Source organism: Passer domesticus, chromosome 4 (genome assembly GCF_036417665.1).
Source record: "Passer domesticus isolate bPasDom1 chromosome 4, bPasDom1.hap1, whole genome shotgun sequence".
NCBI lineage: Eukaryota > Metazoa > Chordata > Aves > Passeriformes > Passeridae > Passer > Passer domesticus.
The window spans coordinates 13,319,001-13,338,729 of NC_087477.1; the positions used below are offsets into that span (position 1 = coordinate 13,319,001).

Genomic DNA, 19,729 nt, shown 5'->3' on the forward strand with positions numbered 1-19,729 from the left:
TTGTTCTATTTATCTGTTTTTAAGTATTTATTTCAACAGCTAAGACATGCTAATAAAGGGGACAAGAGACTGGATGCAGGGGAGGAACACATCTATTTAGCCAGGGTGGGGGCTTAACTGTAGCCACTTCTATAATAACCTCTACAGTGATAACACAGGAATGAACTTTAACTGCACTCACACCCAAGACTTCTAAGAATTTCACACAAAGCCTCCATGATGTTTTCTTTTAGTCTTAGCAAGCATCTTCGCTAATTCTGCAATGCCAGCTTTCACTATACACTGTTTATACATGCATATTTTTGTAACTTTGCTGAGTATAAGAATAGAGTTACCCTCAGCTTAGGACCCGCCAGTTGAGTCTGCTGGGCCACCAGCTTTGGTTTTCAGGAGAATAGACTTTGTCCCTGGGGTTGTGACCATACTTGCTGTACTGCTGTAATATAAAAAAGTTATTTTTACCTCTTCAAAGTCCTCTTTGGCTGATGGAAGATCAGAAGCCAAGCTGGCATCCCCCAGGTGTTTCTCCGTCCTCTCTCCATGCACTACAGTGGTCTTTATGACCTTGCTGACTTTCCGGCCCTCCACTGGTTCGGACTGGAATTTGGAGGCACTAGAGAGAATGGCAGGTTCTGACAGGGTCACCTGGAAGGTTAGAAAGCACAAGTGAGATGGACATGAATTCTACACTTCATGATGTTCACTGGCCCAATTAACTGCTGTGTCCATGGGCTCCACAGGGTAAAATGTAGATCTGTTAGGGTCAGCTTACTGGAAAGAAAAAGAAAAAAAAAAACAGGGAAAAAAAAGGAAAAAAGAAAAGAAAAAATGAAAAAGAGGAAAAAGGAAAAAAGGGGAAAAATTAAGAAAGGTAAAAACAAAAAAAAAAAATTCAAAAAAGAAAAAAGGAAAATAGAAAAAGGGGTGCGGGGGGGAAACAAGCCTCTTCTTTCTTGTTACTTTATTCCTAAAGAATTACTTCTGATGAGTAATTCCTGCAAGCAAAAGTATCAGTGATGTATTTTACAATTCCAATAACTGCTTGCTGCACGTTGGTTTTGGCCCAGTACTGCTGAAGGCACACTCCATTTCCAGCTTCTGGTCCTCCCTCACAACTTGGTTGTGCTGATCCAACTGCCTGTAGGGCCAGACAGTGAAGTACAGCAGGAAGGCACTTGCCTTTTCAGACTGTTTTTATTTTTAATTACCTGGCTCTAAAGCAGTTTTTGTTTAATCATAGATATTTTTAGCCTCTTCAAAGCAAGAACAGACCAGCAAGGTAAACTTACTGTAACTAGGGGGTTCTAGGACTGAGCGGCAGAATAAACATGCAAAGCTGCAGTGGTTAAGAGCCCTGCTGGGGTGCTGCTGCTCTGTGCCACGCTGGACAAAGCACACCCTACCTCTGAGTGCTCACTGTCACTCTTCAGCACAACTCGCTTCACCACTTTGGAATAACCATCTCCCTCTTGCACAGTGACGGGGGCTTGCGGTGCTCCCTGCATTAGCACCTCCTCTTTTTCCGTGCCATCTGGAGCAACGTATCGCCGGATGATCTTCCGAGTCACCTGAAGGAATGGAGTTTAGTCTCCAAAGACACAGCAGTAAAATTTCCTCTCTGTTCTCTACCTAGTATTGGCTACTCAAAGGACATTTTGTCCTGTATGAAAGAACCTGCGTAGATGGTTCCATGTTCTATTCCTCACCTCCTACTCAAGAGACTCATCTGGTGCTAAAGCTCTCAAGGCACTGGCTGGCCAAAGCAAGAAGAGAATTACAGGGTTCAAGATGTGAAATTGCTCAGGAGGGTGGGTGTGCATCGTTCTGTGGATGACCCAAACCTCTGCCTGGCACAGTTCAAGGCACAGAAACATCACACTTGCCTCTGTGCAATGAGACCAAGCAATCTTTGGCTGGGGGGTTTATTCTACCAGGAATTCAAACAGGTTCCAGAGATAGCCTATCCAGCTGAAGGGGTGAGATGTCTTCTCAGAAGATGGGGTTTGCCACCGTCCCAGCTCAGCCAAGTTGGAAACCAAATCACTGAGCACCAAGTTGTCAGATAAAGAAAAGAGCACAGAAGTTCCCCTTTCACTTCCATGCTGTGCAGAATTTGTTTTTCAAAGCAGGATCTGATTTTGCAGATCTAGACTCTGGGTTTATCTGACTCTTACAGACCCAGCCTTCCATTGCTTTCTTTAGGACAAGCAAACAAACAGATAAGATTGCAGTGGAGTGGATTTTTTGGTGGGGTTTTTAAAAGAGAAATAAATAACTTTCTTCTAAAATATGTGGATCTATGCAGAATTTTCCTTGGCTTTAAATGAAAGTTAACAAAATAGATCCTGTTAGGTTGTACACTGTAACAGTACAATTTTGAGAATCTAAATTATTGTTCAAACTTTGGTATCTCTCGTGAGCTGAAATTCTCATTCCTTCCACTCTCTACTCTTCAAATCATGCCCCTTCACAGCAGAAAGTCTGGCATTTCTGTGGATGATTTTTCTTTCCTTTCCTTCCTGGAGAGGAGGAAGGTAGCAAGGGGCAGAACTGACAATACCTTCTTCACCACCATATGGCCATGTTCATCTGTGTACTGCTCTTCTGTGACCGTTTCTGGTGGCATTTCAGGCATACTATCAGCCTGTACAACAAAGAACAAAGCAGTGTGAAGCAAGGCCTTCATGTGGGTCTTGAAATAAGCCACTTCAACATCAGTTAATTGGTTACAGAATGAAAAAAATCAGCAATAGTTTTTTTGTTAGGAAAAAAACCTATTCTGCAAATAAATTCTTAAAAATGCATGCACAGAAAAGTGATGCCACAGCACACAGGCAAAGATAAGTTAGTTGACTTTGTTGTATACAGAGCTGACAAGTCTTCATCTTATTCCTGCCGAGGCATCCATGGAGTTTAGGGGTGGGTTAGCAGTGTTACTGTAATCCTAAGGTTTATCCAACGGAGATGCATTATTTGGGAGCATCCCAGCTTGAGGTGCAACACAAACTCAGGCCTAAGGCGGCACAGGCTCGTGCAGTCATTCAGCTCCCGGTACCTGAATGATCACCCGGCGCCGAATGACTCTGGTAGTGACCATCTCATCCTCGTCCGAGCTGAGCTCCAGCCCACCCAACTCCTCTGCTAACTCCTAGGGGAAGCATGGAAGCAGGACTTGTATGTTGTACTAGCAGCAGCTACAGCGTCTGTCTTCCTACACCAGCTCTGCAATTCCTACATTTTGCATATGCTTCCAGGGTTAATTACATAGAAAAATATGCAAAAGACTTTTAATCCTCCACAGGGCAAAGTACAGACTGCAGGGTACAGACAGTAGGACTAAGAGTATCGACAAGAGGACAGTGTAGCAGTAGCCTCAGAAAGATCAGGAATTATTAGTAACAAATGCTGAACTTGTCTATCCTGCATAAGGAAGAAATAAAAATTTAAACAAACACCTTGGATGACAAAGAGAGGCTGAAAAGAATCCATTGGGAAATAGCTGTAGTATGAAAACATAAGAGGGAAAATAAATAAGGGGGGGGGGGGGGCGTGGTTGACAGCTGCTGTTGTTGTTTCACTTCAGTAAAAGTCTCAGAGGGAATAAACAGTACATTATTTTGAGGGCGGTTGTCCTCCAGCAGCCCTTGTACTGGGCCCTGCTGTAGATTCCCTTTCAATCATCTGAGACACTTGAAATTCCACTTTTCCCTGAGATCCCAGAGGCAGAGGTCTGAAACCTTCATTCTAGAGGTGATACCTTCAGCCACATAGCAGCAAAGAGAGAAGGCCTTGTTTCTAACGAACACACAGGTGAAACAATTTCTGCCTCAGTAAAGCTGCACCTTCTCCGCTCTAACTTTACTTATTAAAGCTAATTTCCTACCCAAGTATGCCTTCTCCTTTTATTCCACTTAGAACAGGCAAAGCAAGCTGTTTATTCTTAAACCTTCATCTGCCAGGAAACTAATTCTCCACTAACAGCCATATGGTTACTCTCTTTCCTTGCTGGTGGATGTCTTTCCCTCTCTGAATGCTGCCATGAAGTCCCTTGTCTCACACAAGCCAAGACTTATCCTGTACAGTTTTTGATATCCTCCACTCTCTTGGTGCTGTATCTCTTTACTGCCTGTGTGCTACATAAACACCATTCTTCCAGTCAGTGCATCCCTAGTACTCTGCAGTGCACTGCTGTCTCTTTTCTGTCTCACAGACTTTAGAGACCTTTCACCCCACTTCTCATGCTATTCTGGGCTAGCATTGCTTTTCTTTATGAGCTTCACTGTTATTACTTTGTCCACAATACGTCTGTTTCGGTTTGTCTCTGGCCCTGTTACTGACACTCTCAAGCACAGATAGAACTGTTACAGGACAAAGGAGGGTAGTGCAGAATCAGAATTACCAGCCTAGACTTTGGGATCTGGCATTTGCTTCAACTTAGAAAATCTCAGGAGAAAAGCCTTTACCTGACCCTTTAAACCACAGAGGGAAGGGGGAAAAATTCAGTGCCAGATGCAAATTAATTACAAATATTCTTAAGAAATGAGCGAGTCCTAAAAATTGGTTTATTGCATCAATTACATTGAGGCAAAGTTGTTGATTTACCTTTTCTAAAGATTCCTCTTCAAAGCCCCTTCCAGACTTCTCCATCTGCTCCTCAGTGGACTCCACTATCATGAGACTAGATCTCCTTGGAGAGAGGCTTTCTCTGTGGAGCTGGGGGTCCTCAGGCTCCTGGATGATGGGGGAGTCTCCTCTCTGCACAGGGGACGGAGGCTGTGGGGGGGCTCTCTGCGCCTCTCCCTTTGCCGTGCTTGAGTGCGCAGATCTTCCGCTCGCTGCTGTTCCAGCTCCCATGGACTGCTCAGCTCCTGGAGTCGTGACGCTGTGAATTACAGGTCCAAGTGAGTTATCACCTTGCACTGCTTCCCCATTTCCAGCAATGGAACATTAGGCACTGACTTTGTATTGTTATGTTTTCTGTTGTTTGGCAAGTCTAGAAATAACTGATACTCCTTGACAGGAGCTACAGAGCAGTCTGTCTGGGAATGCTACTTATCTTCCTGAGCAAATCTCTAAATGGATATCCAACTCTTCCATGCAAGTCTGCAAAACCTGGTATTTGTAAAGTATTTCAGAGAGCTTTGCTTTCACTTGTGCCCTCATATCTCTACATACCACCATTTTTTTTTTTTTAGTGGGAGAGCCTGGATCACTAGAGAAGGATGTGAGGCACCTACAACACTGAGCACAAGCTGTGCAGCTGCAAAGAGAAAAAAACAATTTTCATGTAGAATTCTGGAGCTTTAGCAAACAGAAATTTAGTAGAGGTTCAGGTTTTCTTTGTAATGGTATCTTTATGGTTGAACTCTGATTCATGATTAATTGCTACCCCAAGTTAATTAAACCTATTATTATATGTGTTACTATGTAATACATATGTAAGGGAAATACATCTAATTCCAGCAAATATACATTCAATATTGTTGTATATTTCCTCTTGGAGCATGTCCCTTACATGTTCCTATTTAAATCTAACCCAATTTTCCACCTAGTTCAAACTACAACTGCAGTGTAGTGAAATTCACGTCGTTATTACTCTCATGTACTGTTGGCACTATTGTCTCAAAGTATTCTCTGTTCCTCAAAGAAATTCATTTCCTGAAGCAAATCCTTAGTGAGCATTTGTATTTTTGCCTAACACTGCAGCAGAAGCTTTCCTAGATGGCAGTTTCTGTCTCCCACACTCTCTCCCAGCATATCCTGAGCAAAGGAATCCCCCTAAGTGCATTTGCTGGACTCAGCTGCCCTTTGACTGCTGGGAGCTGCATCTCCACATCAAAGCTAATAATCTCCGGGAAAATCACTTATTTGGATACGGATTCTTGGTATTTTGCTGGCTTATCAATACCTGACTCTACCCTGCAGAGAGGTCTCAGCATGGGCACATAATCAGGGAAGGCTGTGGAGAAATAAACATGATCTATTTCAAATTCCATTCCAAATTACACCAACCCCACTGACACCCCCACCTCAGAATTCAAGTTTTTGCTTCACAGGTCCTCTGTGTGTACTCTGTCATGTGTTATTCCTGTAAGCTCTTGTGTCTTGCCTCTGTAACACCCCATTTCTGCTCCTTTGGCCATCTGAAACGCACTTGGTACACATCCAGTTCTTAATAGGTAGTTATGGGTTTTGTTAGTAATGATTAAATTGAAAAAAATTGCCTCCATTGAAAAAGCTATCCTGAATCTGAAGAAAGAGTTCTTTTGGATTACTTTCATTAATATGTCATCATTTGTCATCCAAGACATGAGGACTGAACATAGACATAAAACCCCTTTCACTTCTCTATTAACCCTCTTTTCTTTCCTATGTACTAGACAGTTATTGCTTTGTACTCACAGTGACAACTGACTTTCTTTCCTCAGCCTTAGGGCTTCTTCCATGGATTAAAAAGTGAAAACCACAATTTGAGAGAAATTCTAGTGTGTTCATAAGTTTCAAAGGCAACTGTAAAATCCTCTTATTACACAGAGAAAAGAGGACCTGTTCCCTATGGCTTCATCCTGGTCTTTCGGCACTTACAAGTATTCCTGTTGTGAAGCAGATGGTTTCCCTGAGAATTCAGTTTCTACTTGTTCCTTGTGTGCTTGCCTCAGAAGCTCAGCCATGGACATTTCGGCCTCACTCCTGGGAGTACTGTCGTGGAACGGGGAGTAACTGACAGACACGTCTTCCTCGGAGACCAGAGGGGGGTGCTCGCTTGGCTCGCTGTCCTTAGACAGCCTCTGCTGTTCTTGCTTGTGTCTCGAGCTGTACACTTCCTCTTGCAGTGCTGAAAACCCTTGCCAAGGCAGAGAGATGAGAAATATCCTTACAAGTCTGACCAGAATGCCCAAGTCCTTCCCACGCTCCGTGTGCATTGAAAATCCCCAGGCACAACACGTCACCTGAAGTTCTTCAACACCTTGAGTGGGAGGGCACCTGGCCTCTAGGAGTAGCCCAAGGCATGCTGGATTGCCACTACTACAGCCAGATTCGGACAGTAACAGGCAAAATAACATTCACCCGGAAATTTACCTCAAGTAATTGTGCTTGAAACCCTCCAAGTATAGAAGAAGATTCACAACAGATTTTTTTTCCAGCTCAGTAGGATAGATTTTTGTGACTTTTCCCCCCCATACTCATTATTTATCTGCTTCTGGAAAAATCAACTGTACAAAAAAAGATGAAAACACTTCACAGAGGGCTAGGTGGAAGAAGTAGCTCATCTATGTGCCATAGTCAGTGGAAACCTAGTGAACTCTGAAGAACAAATTGGGGGGGAGGTGGGGAACAAGAAAAGCTTGTACTGAATTTGAGGTGGACAGAGAGGTTAACCTTCTAAAATGACTTGGCTGTGATATGAGAATGATAATTGTTACAAACAACCTTCTATTCCTACATTTTCTTCAAGACTGGGACCTTCACAGCTGTCTAACATGCTTCAATATAGAGTTAGGCACCCAAAAGTGTCACTTCTGGAAAAGAGGATTTTATGCCAAATAATTTGGTGGTGTTTTTTCAGTTTGCAACCACTGGATCTAATCCACTGAACTTTCCAACTTAAGAAATGCAATAGCATCCTAACAGAATTAAAATATCCTGGATACGCAAATCCAAAGGGGTTTTCTGCGAAAGCACAGAGTAGTTTCCCTTTTTAATATCTTGGTCAAATTCTAGTACAAATTTCTGAACTCTCATGAAAGCACTTGTATAAGCAAAAAACCAAACCCCAAGGTAAACTGGGCAAACATTGCTGGCCACAGTGTTTGCTTCTGTAGAATTAGCTAAAGTTCTTCCACCAGGTGAAACGTGACCCTTGTGATGCCGTGCTTGCATCCATTCACATTGTCCATGCTTTCAAAACAGGACTCCAGCGCTCTGTCGCACGAGCTGACAGATGAGCCTGGGCCAACACTCCAGAGCAGAGCGATGCTTGGAGAGGCACCCTGGGCAGCTTGGGTCGGGAGCCGCTCACCTTCACTGTGGTCCAGTGCCAAGGACCGCTCGGTGTCCGCGTACGCGCGCGTGCCCTGGCCCTGCATGGGCTCTATGCCGCTGCTCTCCATCAGGTGAACGATGTCCATGCGGTTGATTTTCGTCAGACACTGCGTCAGATTGGTATCTGTGCCATTGGAAGGACACGTGCAGCTCAGTTAAGAATCAAGCACATTCCCTCCCTTCTCCATAGGAAGGGCATATATAGGAGACTGACTGATGTTGTATATAAATTATACATATATTTAGAAGCAGTGCTATGTAAAATCTAAAAAGAACCAAACGGCTGCCTGTAAAAACTAGCACTCTGGTTTTTTTTTTCCTTTTAACAAATTTGCTGAGTTGCTGTGTTATACAGACAAGACTAGAAACAACACTGAGTAAAATCCATGGTCATTGCTCATCCTTTCTGTAGCCTAAATTTTCCCCAAATTTTCTTCGTACTTACAACACCCTTGTCACCTCAGCTAGCAGATTGGAGTCAGTTACACACAATAACTGCAGACAAACCTGTTGCATGTTTCCCATCCCTTTCAAGCCAGTATTTGAGGAGTGCATGGCTCTGGTCTTGAAGAGAATTGGGATTTTCAATTCGGATCTGGTGAATTTGCTCCTCTGTGAAGTCCAGTTCTCTTGCTAGCTCTGAAAAAGAAATCCATCTCTGTAAAGAGTTCTCCTCCTACTACTACTCCCTTGGTCTAACTTCATTCAAAGAAAGAAAAGTAAATGTCTGTGAATTATAGTTTAACCCCAAAACCTGAGAAAACATTTCCATCTCATTCCATGTTACTTTCACTTGTCTCCCCTATCATTGCTGCCTCAAGTCTATTAAATCCACCATATTAAAGTGACTGTTTAGAGCAGGTTCCTTTGTTAACCCATTTAGGACTCTTAGTATCCCAAACAAAATAAGCTTCTGAAATATTTTTCTAAAACATCTTTAGATAATCAGAAAATCATCCAAAATAAACATGAGAGGAGTGAGGACCATTCCCCTCCTTTCTCTCTGTAGCAGAAAACATGCACTTTACCTGTCCAGCTGAATCCAAGATGATCTGCAATGTGGGCCAGTCTTTCCTCTGTCCTTTCCTGATCATCCTGTTGATCTAAAGGTCAAAGAGAGCTGGAAGTTGCCTTTTGCAAGTTAAAAACATTTCCATAGGAGAGAGAGCCCAAGAAGGGAAAGCGCTGTTTTTTCCTAGCTGCTGTGTCTAAATATGGACAGGCTGTGTAACTCAAGTGAGGCTTGTAAACCCCTAGGTTCAAAATGAATCCAAAAAGCTTGGTTTCTTGAAAAGCACAGGACTATCTAGTTTTTCTATTTGGAAATCAATTTTTCATGTGAAAACCTAATCTAGGACTGAAGCACCTACAATGCCTATTTTGGCCAGGCATTTTACTCTAAAACTTCATTGTAAAGTTCAGTTGAAGACTTTGACTAAGTCAAGAGCCACAGTTTCCATGCCTCCTTAGTAAATGCCAGGGTTGAAGAATTCACTGGGACCAGTGCTTCTGATCATGTTCTTTCTGTTGTAAGGCAAGTTTTGTTCAAACAGTCCATACAGCATGTCAGATTATGGTCTGTATTTGAGATACTGTTAATTTTAGTGTCTTTGACCCTTTGGACAGGGAGTGAGACAAAATACTGACAGTGAAGGCAAGGAAAAATCAGATAGTCATTTGTCAGTCCTCATTCACTTCACTAATGGTGAGACTGACAGCTCCTCCCATCCCCTGAGCTAATTTTAGGATGGTGGAATTTGAGTTTTGATTTTCCCTGAATGCACACGTGAACTGCGACACCTCCGAATCAGGAAATTGCTTAGGGTTCGTGATATGCACGTGTCATTCCGGCTCTGATTTCCATGAGGGCTACTCAGTATTAGCACACAAGTAGGCGAGAGGAAAACCCACACCAGAAAATGTGTACTACAAGAGTTACTGGTGACTCAGAGTTTTCTTCAGACAGAGACTGTCAAAAAAAAGGAACATAAAAAGCATCATTATTTAAAACTCCTGCAGATCTCATTGTGTACCAACTCAAAAGTCTCTAAATTTGCCTGTCTTGCTTTCAACTGATGTCCAAGCATTTCATTATTAGTAGAAGTTAATAGCTAGTAATAGGGCCAGGGAAAGTCAAAAGCCAAAACGTGCATGACCTAAGCAATCAGTTTAATGACAAAACCATACATATTTCTAGAAGTGTTTTTGCTTATTAAGGCAACACTTCCCATAAGCATTTATGGTTTGCAATCTTGAGATCGTTTCACAGACAAGAACACAGACACAAGACAAAAAAATCAAATACGGCTCACAAGGGAAAAAAAAAAGCACAACTAACCACCAAAAGCTGAAAAGAAAATGCCACACACATTACACCTGTGCACAAACACACGCACACACGCACACACCAAAGAAAACAAAGAACAAAAGAGTTTAATTCATGACATGCGTCGCACAGGGAATCCCAGTCGTTGGCAAATACCTTCAGCACGGTCATGGACATTTTCGTCAGGGATACGTTCAATCTGAGTCTCTACAGACTCATCCCAAATGGGTCTGATGTCAAAGATGTCTTCAGGAACTGACTGCTGAGTGTCACTGGATGGCACATTTTCAATAACTGAAACTTCTAGGGCACTACTGCTTTCATCATCTGAAACTAATTCTTGTTCTCTCTCTGACTGCGTGAGTCTTTCCACTAATTTAGAAGCTTCATCACTAATTTCTTCAAAAAACTCTATAGAGTTTTTGTAAAGATCAAAAAAATGGTCCTTACTTTCTTTTGTGGGACTAAAAGCACTGCGGGAGCCTGTAGCACTTCTGCTTTTAACTGGCAACCGTGAAGAAAATACCTTCGATCTTGCTGTTGTTGCCTCATCTGAGTCTAGCTCAAACTTCATCTCACTCTCCCTCTCCCTGGCCTCTGCCTCTGCCTCAGCATAACTCCTAGCTTTGATGGAACGTTTGGTTTTTGGGTCCATGGGACTACTGGTGTCAGATTCCGATTTACTGCGGCCATCTGGCTTTGCAGGGACTGCGCTCGTCACGTCGAGCACTTTGGGTGACTCTGGCCTGCGGACGGATGTGTCCGTGTATGGGTGTTGTGGTTCAGCTTTTTGGAAAGGAGCTTTCACGGGAATTTTAGACTTTGGTTTCGCTTGGTCATCTTTTCCTTCACACTGCAAACTGTCCAGGAAGTCATCCGGGGAAAGGCTCTCGTTTTCCGATTGTTGCGAGGATTGCGATGCGGCAGCAGCTGTTCTTACAGGGATTTTGGATTTGCTTTCACAGGAAGGCACACTCTCCATTAGAGCAGTGGGGATTTCAATCACAGATCTCTGTTCCTCTGGGGAAGAGTCTGGGGACTCCTCACCCTGTTCAGAACTAACCAATCGAGTGACTTTGGAAAAATCTAATTCATCTTCTACCGCACACTGCTCGGGAGAGATGGGGCAAGGCACCTGACTGCTATCAACCATGTCAGTCTCCATTCTGGAGAGGGGCTCAGCTTCAGAGGCAGCAATTTCTTTCTTTGGTGATTTTGAAGAAGCTGAAATACCCATTTTAATTGGAATTCTGGATTTAAGATCTGCTTTTGCAGTGCCTGCACTGGCACCTTCACACATTTCTTCAGATCTATCACTAGACTCAGGTGATGGGGGTGAATGTTTCAATGCATCTTGTTCTTGTATATCTGACTCCTCTGACTCTGATGGTGCAAACGGGTCCACTGACGCCTTCAGCTTTGAAGATTCTGCCTCTGCTGCTTCTTTCACTTCTTCACATAAAGAAACTTCTTCCTGAGGCTCCTGCCCCACTTGGAAGAAGTGAAAGCTTTCATCTGGATAGTTCCTTTTGGTCATGTCAATTGCTCCACTTCTAGTCATCTCAAACAACTTGCCTTCCTGAAAAAGAAAAGGATTTTGTTCACTGAGTGGCGTCCCTTCTTCGGTGGGCGTCCTGGCCGGTGTCGTGTCAGGGGTTGTGCCTTGGGATCGCCTGTCTACCATCAACCCAAATATCTTCTGTTCCTCTTCTTTCACCCGAGCTTCAAAAGCTTCATCATCTTCACGTATTTCACTCCACATGTCAGAATCCACATCGGTTCTTGTGATGACAACCTGACCCCCCAATTTTTCTGTTTCATCTCTCATATCCTCAAGGGCAGATTCAGATAATTTTGTTGATTCTGAGGTCAGAGACCCTTGTGATATTGTCTGAAATCCATCCTCTGGTTTGGGCTCTATTTCCATGTACACTTCCTCTGAAGAGCAATATTCATTGTCCGTGTTTCTGCTAAGTAAAGCTTCACCAGTCTGATCTTTCCCTTCTGCAATAGAATGGGTTTCCCTAGATAGCTGACTTCTACCAGATCCTACCTCACTTTCAGAGTCAATGAAGAAATGTCCAGAAGACACATTTTCATAAGGGCTCACTATATATGGAGCACTACCATCAGTGGCATCTGCTGCACAGCTGTCGAGCTCCCCTGTGTCAGTGATTAAGGACGAATACTCTGGTAAGGGCTCCTCAGCATGAGCAGCCCTGTGAGATGTCTCACAGCCTGTATCTGCTTTTTCTGAATCCCTTGCCAAAGCAGAATGGTCAGTGGTGTCACCTTCGGCCAGTTTGCCATCGCATGGGACAGAGTACTCGGTGGTACCGTGTCCATGACAAAGACCATCTGCCTCTTCTGACACAGCTCTCGTGGAAATAAGATCACTGCGTGTTAACAGGGCTGTGGGTTTTACACCTTTTTCAGTAGCATCACACTGCCCCATTGTTAGTGAAGACTCAGCATGAACCTCTTTTTGAGAACTGTCACCAACAGAGTGACAGGGAGTACATCCAGATCGTGTGACTGGAGCATCGGGACTGACCATTTCACAGTCGCTTGTACCATCACAACATTTTGATTCTGCACTTTCTGCTGACGCACAACCATCGGAGGGACAAGTGCCCATGGAAGGCTTACAGCTGCGCCCAAGGATAAGCAGCTCCTCTTTGTCACCTTTGCCTGGTGCTTTAACCTCACCTATCCTGACAGAGCATGGCTGGGAATCAATGGGTTGGAAACCTGCTTCGTCAGGGCTAGAGCTGGAGTCAATACTAGATGGTAACGGTGAGGGTGGCTGCACTCGGATCACAGGCTCCATTAAGAGGCCTGAGTCAGCTTCTTTTTTGAGCCGAGTCAGTTCTGGCTCACTTTCAGAAGAGGAAGAACTCTTTCTAGATTCAGCAGCAGGTGTCACCACCGTGGGTATGCCTTTTTCTACTACAGTAGTTGGCTCCGATGCTTCAGCCTCCCGTGAGGTTTCTGAATTGGCAACCACAGAAGATTCATCTTGCTTACAACTCCTTTTACAATCTCTCTTCTGTTTTGCTTCTTGTTCCAATTCATCAAACATTTTGATTTTGGTCACCATTTTAAACATCTCTTCTTCAGGGGTGAATCTCTTCTTTGGTTCACTTTCCGAATCGTCCTCCGGTTCTTCATTGACTTCAGGGATGGTGGCTGACTTTGGTATGTCTGCCATTTTAGGTGTGATTTCATAGCTAATTTCTTCTGAACTAGGAGTTTCGGGGGAAATAGGGCTTTTCCCCGAACTCTCCATGAGGGATGTTTGTTCTAGACTGTCATCATCGGCACTTCCCTCAGGGTCACGGAGAATCCTGGAACGCACCGATGCCAGCTCTGGACAGGCTTCTGCTTTGCTATGAACAGATGGAAGAGGACCCTGCCCCAAAATACAAGCCTTCACTGTTGGTTCTACGGGGCTGCTTTCAAGGGAATCGCGGCAGGGGGACTCTTTCATAGGACTGGGCTCCAAAGAGTCGGGTGTTTTGTGTGATGAGTTATCTTCTAGCACTGGGCTTGCTTCCAGGGAGTCTTTATGACTTATAGTCAAAGAGTCATCTGCAACTGGACTAAAGCCTTCACTATCATGGCTAGCAAGTGAAAGTTCCAATTTCTGGGGACTTCTAACTGTAAGACGGCGTTCACAGGCTACATCTTTTTCTTTCTCTAAAGCAGTGTCATGTGTTTCAGAAGACTTAGTGAAATGTGCAGTGGTTCTGGATTCTTTATCCCTGCTAGTATCTTTCACAATGGAAGCTGAGCTACTTTCTTTAAGTTTATCAGCCTCTTCTTCAGAGGCTGGAGGTACATGCTCTTCTGATAAATGGTCAGAATGAGACTCACTAGTCGCGGTAACAGCATCTAGCTGCCTCTCAGTAATACCTTTTTCATCTTCCTTTGAGGAGAGTTCCTTCGTTGAACATGTTTCTGCTGTTGTGTGTAATTGAGCCACTCCTTTAGCATCTTCAATTTGCCCATCAGTTTTCTTTGGTGAGAATGAAAGGCTTTCTGGGCTCGTTTCAGGAGTCTCTGCCAGACCCTCGTGCTTGTAACTTTCCTCCGAGCTGATCTGAGGGGTTCCGTCAAGTAGGCTGCCTGGAGAGTCAGCCACACCTTCGTGTTTAAGGCTCTCTGAGCTCCCATCAAGGGCAGCGCTTTGCAGAGAAAGAGCAGGAAGGAATCCATCTTTCCCATACTCTGTGGGAAAAGCAGCACCAAAAGGACTGGTCAGTACTTGCTCCAAGTTAACCTCTCCCTCCTCTGTCACTGAGAGGTGTCGGAACTGTTGGTATTTGTCATTATCCTCCAGTTCTTCTTTAATGACATCAGAAAAGTCTGTTGAGGTTTTCCTGTCAGGGCTGATCTGGAAGTCAAGATCTCCCTGATCGTCAGAAGTCCTGCCCTTTCCAGCCGCCGTTTCTTTGGCACTTTCAGCAGCCATTACTGGAGGGAGAGGTTGGGTTGGCTTTTTGCTGCTCTGCTCTTTTGCTTGGTCTTTGCCACTAGCTTTTTTGGCAGTTTCGATGGTGGAAGTTTGAGTTTTTCCTTTCTTTGATTGTGGCTCTTTCTCTGCTTTTGACACCACGCTTGGTTTGTCCTTCTGTTTGTCTGTCTTGAGGTTTGACACTCGCTTTGTTTCACTCTGCAAAGGAGTTGTTTTCTTGCGGGGAGTTTCCTTCTCAGGGGCCTGTTGCTTCTGCTTGACAGATTTGTGTTCAAAGAGTCCGGAAATATTCTTGGACGGGTCTTGCCCTGACTGGAAGGCTTTCATTAGTTCCCGAACAGACATGGTCTCTTCCAGTCTCTCTGTTTTAGAAGAAGGTGAGACGGGTGGCTGGACTTTGTGTGCCACCGGCTTTTTGACTTGCACTGGTTTTTTAGGCGCCTTTTCGGCAGGGCCTTCTTTTGCCTGAACTCTGACGGGCAGTTTTGACCGTACTTTTTGCTCATCTTCTACTCGTTTCTGAAGAGCTTTCACTTTATCTTTTATTGACCCAATGGGAGTTTCCTCGATAACAGGGGACACAGCTTTAGGCTCTGGAGCACCTGTGACCTTTAGGCCAGGCTCCCCAGCCGGTGCCTCGTCTGCAGTGAGCTTAGGCAGTTTCAGTTTCTCTCCACTGCTGTGCACCTTGCCTTCCTTTGGCTTTGGCTTTTCTCGCAGTTTTGCCCTAAGGGGCTTTTTAACTTCTGTGGCTGCCTTCTGTTGCTCCTGCGAGCTTGGTTTCCCAGTTTTTGGAGAATCTTTTCCTTTTTTTTCAGAATCCCTGCTTGCTGCTACAGCTTTGATTTTCTCTTCTACTACCTCCTCTTGTAAGGCCTGTGGCTGTCCCTCATGAAGAGAAACATGTGTTTTTAAATCCTCTGCACCTGTCACGTCTGGCTCCCCTTTTTTTGTTGTCCCTTTGTCTACCCTGACTTCTACGTGGCTCAGCTCTGTGACTTCTGATGGAGCATTTCTCCTGGCCTCTTCAATTTCTTCATCGCTGACAATGATCCATTCTTCTTCTAAGGGTTCTTCTCTGGAAAGGGACTTCTGCAAAACACATTCTTCTCTGGTGTAGGATCCGCCTCTCAGAATTTCATTTACTTTTTCTAAGTCCTCTTTCACTCTTTCAACTATTTCAAAAGGTTCTCCTGGCTCTTCTTCAGCGGACTTTTCAAGATCTTTCACCTTAATGGAGCCTGATTTATCAGAAGGGTCACTTGTCAGGATGGCAGTCATTTTGATCAGATCTTGTTTCATCTCAGAAACTTCAGACAACAGGTCTGGACTGGCTAGTACAGGGACTTCGTTAACCAGATGGCTTTTCAGGACAGATGTTTCTGTAGATTCTGTCTCGTCATCTTTGATGAGAATGAAAAACATTGAAAGTAAAATGGAAATCAAAAATAGAGATTGGAAAATGTAATCAGGACTGAAAATGACAGTCTTTGACTGTTGTGGTAGGAAGGTCAACAAAATGGGCCGGGAATGGTGGATCCACAATATCTGAGGGTACAAGAGCAAAGCAAAGCTAACGGGGGATGGGAAAAAAAACAACTGAAAAGGAAAATGGCAGGAAATAACTTGCTTCACTTTATCTCTAGAGCACAACCACACATACAGTATCAAAGCTGGAACAAACCAAACCAGGACACCACTAAAAAAACCCAAAACAACAACAACAACAAAATTTCAAATCAAAACCAGAAGAAACACAGTGAAGTTACACAAAGAGAGGCATCTCAAGATTGTTCAGATGTTACAGATCAATGTTCAAATAAAAAGAAAAACAAGAAAAAAGGGGGAAAGCATTAGAACTGATTGAAAGTCGATTTCCTCTAAGAGAAAGCCAGTGTTAGCAAACTGTCAGAATAACATTGGGTTAGCAGTTTTGTTTTTCTTAATGACCAAAATAAAAAGCAAAAAGTAATTCTGCAGTAATCTAAAATGTGATCAAATATGTAGAGATCTGAATCAGCTGCAAACCGGCATTTCATCTAAGGGGATTTCACACCTACACAATGAAACAAACAGGCTTTTGTTTTAAGAGGCATGGTCCTTTCCTTGGAACATCCTCATTGACAACTAATGAACTGACTGAGGAAAGAGAAGACAGAGAAGAAAAGGAGAGATAATAAGAAAAAACTGTGAATCAACTTAGAAGTGATTTCAGAGTTTTAAAAAATGTAATGTATGGCAACCCAAAGTCACAGACAGTCACACTAGACACATACGTACAATTCATGTAAGGCAAGTTATTTCCATGCAAAGCAAAGGTGTTGCAAATGCTGCTGGGTATGTAGCTTTGGTTAAAAACAGGAGCTCTAATAATTATTCATATAAATTAAAGGTACATGAAAATACTGTAAACATACTGTGGTGAAATATTTGTCTAATCTGGCAATCAATATACAGGAAGGTGGCTGCAGCTAATTCCCATTATGCCATAACTGCCTGCTGGTAATATTTCATTTCAGCAAGGACTAGCAGAAAATGGATATTGAACAGAACAAAACACTGGAGAACTGAAGCAAGTTACAAACAGAACACAATGCTTAGGAATCACAGATGGACATTTTCCCTTTAAAGGTAGCATGTCACATGGAACTGCACATTTCAGCACCCCAGTGAAAGTCAAAGAACTAATGCAAATAAGGAGACTTTAAGCAACACATAATTAGCTGCCTTTATTTGTAAAAAACATCCATTTTGCTATGCTGTTCTCCTGAGTGTAACGAATGCTAAATATTTGTGCTGTACATTAATTAGAGTCAGATTGCTGCAGGGTATTGTGGTGCTGAAAATGTGGTCTTTTGGTGCTGCTGCTTTACAATGAACTGTCTGGTGCATGCTGAAATGCCAGCCAGTAATTTTGTAAATTTGCAATACGTACTTTCATAAGTATCAAATGGCTCTTCCACTGGCCAATAATCGAGTTAATCAGCCTGAAGCAAAGCAACTCCAGTGGGAAATAAATAGGAAGTGCTATCCAGACAGTATGTGGCTGGAGCAGGAACACTCATTGGGGCCCTGGCAGAGTAGGCAGTGAGGAAGCAGCAGGAGGACAATGCAAGACATTGCACTTTAACTGCAGAGGAGGCGAGACATCGCACTCCAAACTGGAGACAAGGCAGATGTCCTGCTTTTCCTGAACAGATCCAAGACATGGCTGCGTTTGGAAGCAGCTCTCATTAGAGACACCTCTGTGTGCAGATTCATTTGATTTGCCCCTCCCATAAGGGAGACATTTGCCAACCCCTCGCCCGTGGTCTCTCATGGTCACAGCCTGATTGTGCATGTACAGAGGGTGTTTGTGCTGTGCCAAGCTGTCTGGCCAGATTTCCAGCCATATTTCACCACAGTAAAGGGTGGGGCAAGGGAGGGAGGGTTAAACAGGCTGATTCCTTTGGACAGTATCACTTTTTGGCATGGTTGTATTCCATGAGATTAACGAAATAGATTGGAGTCCTCATTAGGTTTTCATTAAAAGTGATACTGTCATCTGTCTCAAATATGAGGCAAGAAGGTGTGTCAACAAATGGAGAAAACAAAAAAAATGGAGGGATGAGCATTCATACAAAGCAAAATAGCAATAGCAGGTTCACTAGGGATGTCAAAGGAAAGTAAAGGCTTAGATGAACGGTTTTTAACTGTATTACTTGTTAATTTACATGTTAATTGTATTGAATTGGATAGCTGCTGAGATATTAAATTGGTTTTTATTACATTTTTAAAGTATTGATGTTATTAGCAATAGCAGTTAAAACTTAGCTTTCTTTCATGCTTATCTTTACTCTTAACATCTCTCATACAAATTGCATTATAACATTCTCAAGAAAAAAAAATCTTACTTTTTTCTGAAGTCATATCAACCTGGAAGAGGAAAAAAGCAGGAGATTTAAAACTTCAAATGTCATTGCTGTACAGAAGCCACAGGTGAAATGCTAGTTGTATGGAGACACGTGGACTTAAATGGAACCAAGAATGCATTTAAAATAACAGTAAAAGCATGGCTTAACATATTTAGGGTCTCTAATACCAGGAAAATGGTTGTTACTTCACTACAGTTATGGTCAACAGAAGATCCAGAATGTTGCAGTGTATTTTCTTTAAACGCTCTTAGCAAGTGTAGAGGACCTAAACTTTTGCATTACCAGGTGTTTGGTTGCATTATTCTTAATTTATTTCCTCCTGTCTAAAGCAAAATAGTCCAGTATGGTTACATGAAGGCATATGGTCCATCTGGAAGGCAGCCAGGAGGTTTCATGCAGTGTTTCCTTGGACACCTCCATTCTGAGAGCATGAACTGCATTTTTGCCTCTGTGCTCAGTGATGATGAAATGCAGGTGCACCAATGATGGCAGAACTGCCCAAGGCACGACATGGGACTGGATACCACTAATAGCTATTGATACTTTAAATGGAAGCTGAGATGGCCTTCACAGGCTCCCTTTTTTTTTTCCAGAGTTATTTGTGTACAGATCATAAAACCCATACAATTTTACTGTTATTCAAAAGAAAACACAGTCCTTGTCAAAAAAGAATTGAACAAAACACAAACTCGGGCCATGAAAATTCAAGAAGCAAATTTTTGAGGTAGCTTTGTAATTTAAGTTTATTTCAGTTCTGCTAGCATTTGCCCACACCAGCACATGCTGTTTAAATTTGGCTATGGAAAAATATGCAAATTTAGAAGTAGTATTAAAGCTTTAATTTCCTATACAAATTTGTGGTAGGGGTAGGACAACTGTGAAGAATGCAAATCAGCTGTGCAGTACTGCTGGTACAAGATACCATGCATGGTAAAGCCCCCAAGGTTTTAGTGAGTGCTGAAAAGGTTT

At 43.1% G+C, this 19,729-nt stretch overlaps 1 protein-coding gene across 50 annotated transcripts in view; it reads right to left on the reverse strand.

Annotated features, from left to right (window-relative positions):
• Positions 1 to 19,729, reverse strand: part of ANK2 (ankyrin 2) — a 277,110-nt gene that overhangs the window by 7,579 nt on the left and 249,802 nt on the right. For 25 of the 50 annotated variants that reach the window (XM_064416065.1, XM_064416074.1, XM_064416072.1 and 22 more), the window contains 11 exons: positions 18,740 to 18,761; positions 10,526 to 16,249; positions 9,072 to 9,146; positions 8,551 to 8,682; positions 8,021 to 8,167; positions 6,586 to 6,844; positions 4,603 to 4,882; positions 3,056 to 3,148; positions 2,561 to 2,644; positions 1,404 to 1,568; positions 463 to 645 (listed from right to left, as the gene is read on the reverse strand). In XM_064416065.1, coding sequence (XP_064272135.1) covers positions 463 to 645; positions 1,404 to 1,568; positions 2,561 to 2,644; positions 3,056 to 3,148; positions 4,603 to 4,882; positions 6,586 to 6,844; positions 8,021 to 8,167; positions 8,551 to 8,682; positions 9,072 to 9,146; positions 10,526 to 16,249; positions 18,740 to 18,761 — 7,164 coding nt within the window. The remainder of the gene's footprint in view (positions 1 to 462; positions 646 to 1,403; positions 1,569 to 2,560; positions 2,645 to 3,055; positions 3,149 to 4,602; positions 4,883 to 6,585; positions 6,845 to 8,020; positions 8,168 to 8,550; positions 8,683 to 9,071; positions 9,147 to 10,525; positions 16,250 to 18,739; positions 18,762 to 19,729) is intronic. The other 25 variants (XM_064416111.1, XM_064416101.1, XM_064416096.1 and 22 more) reach the window with 5 other exon arrangements.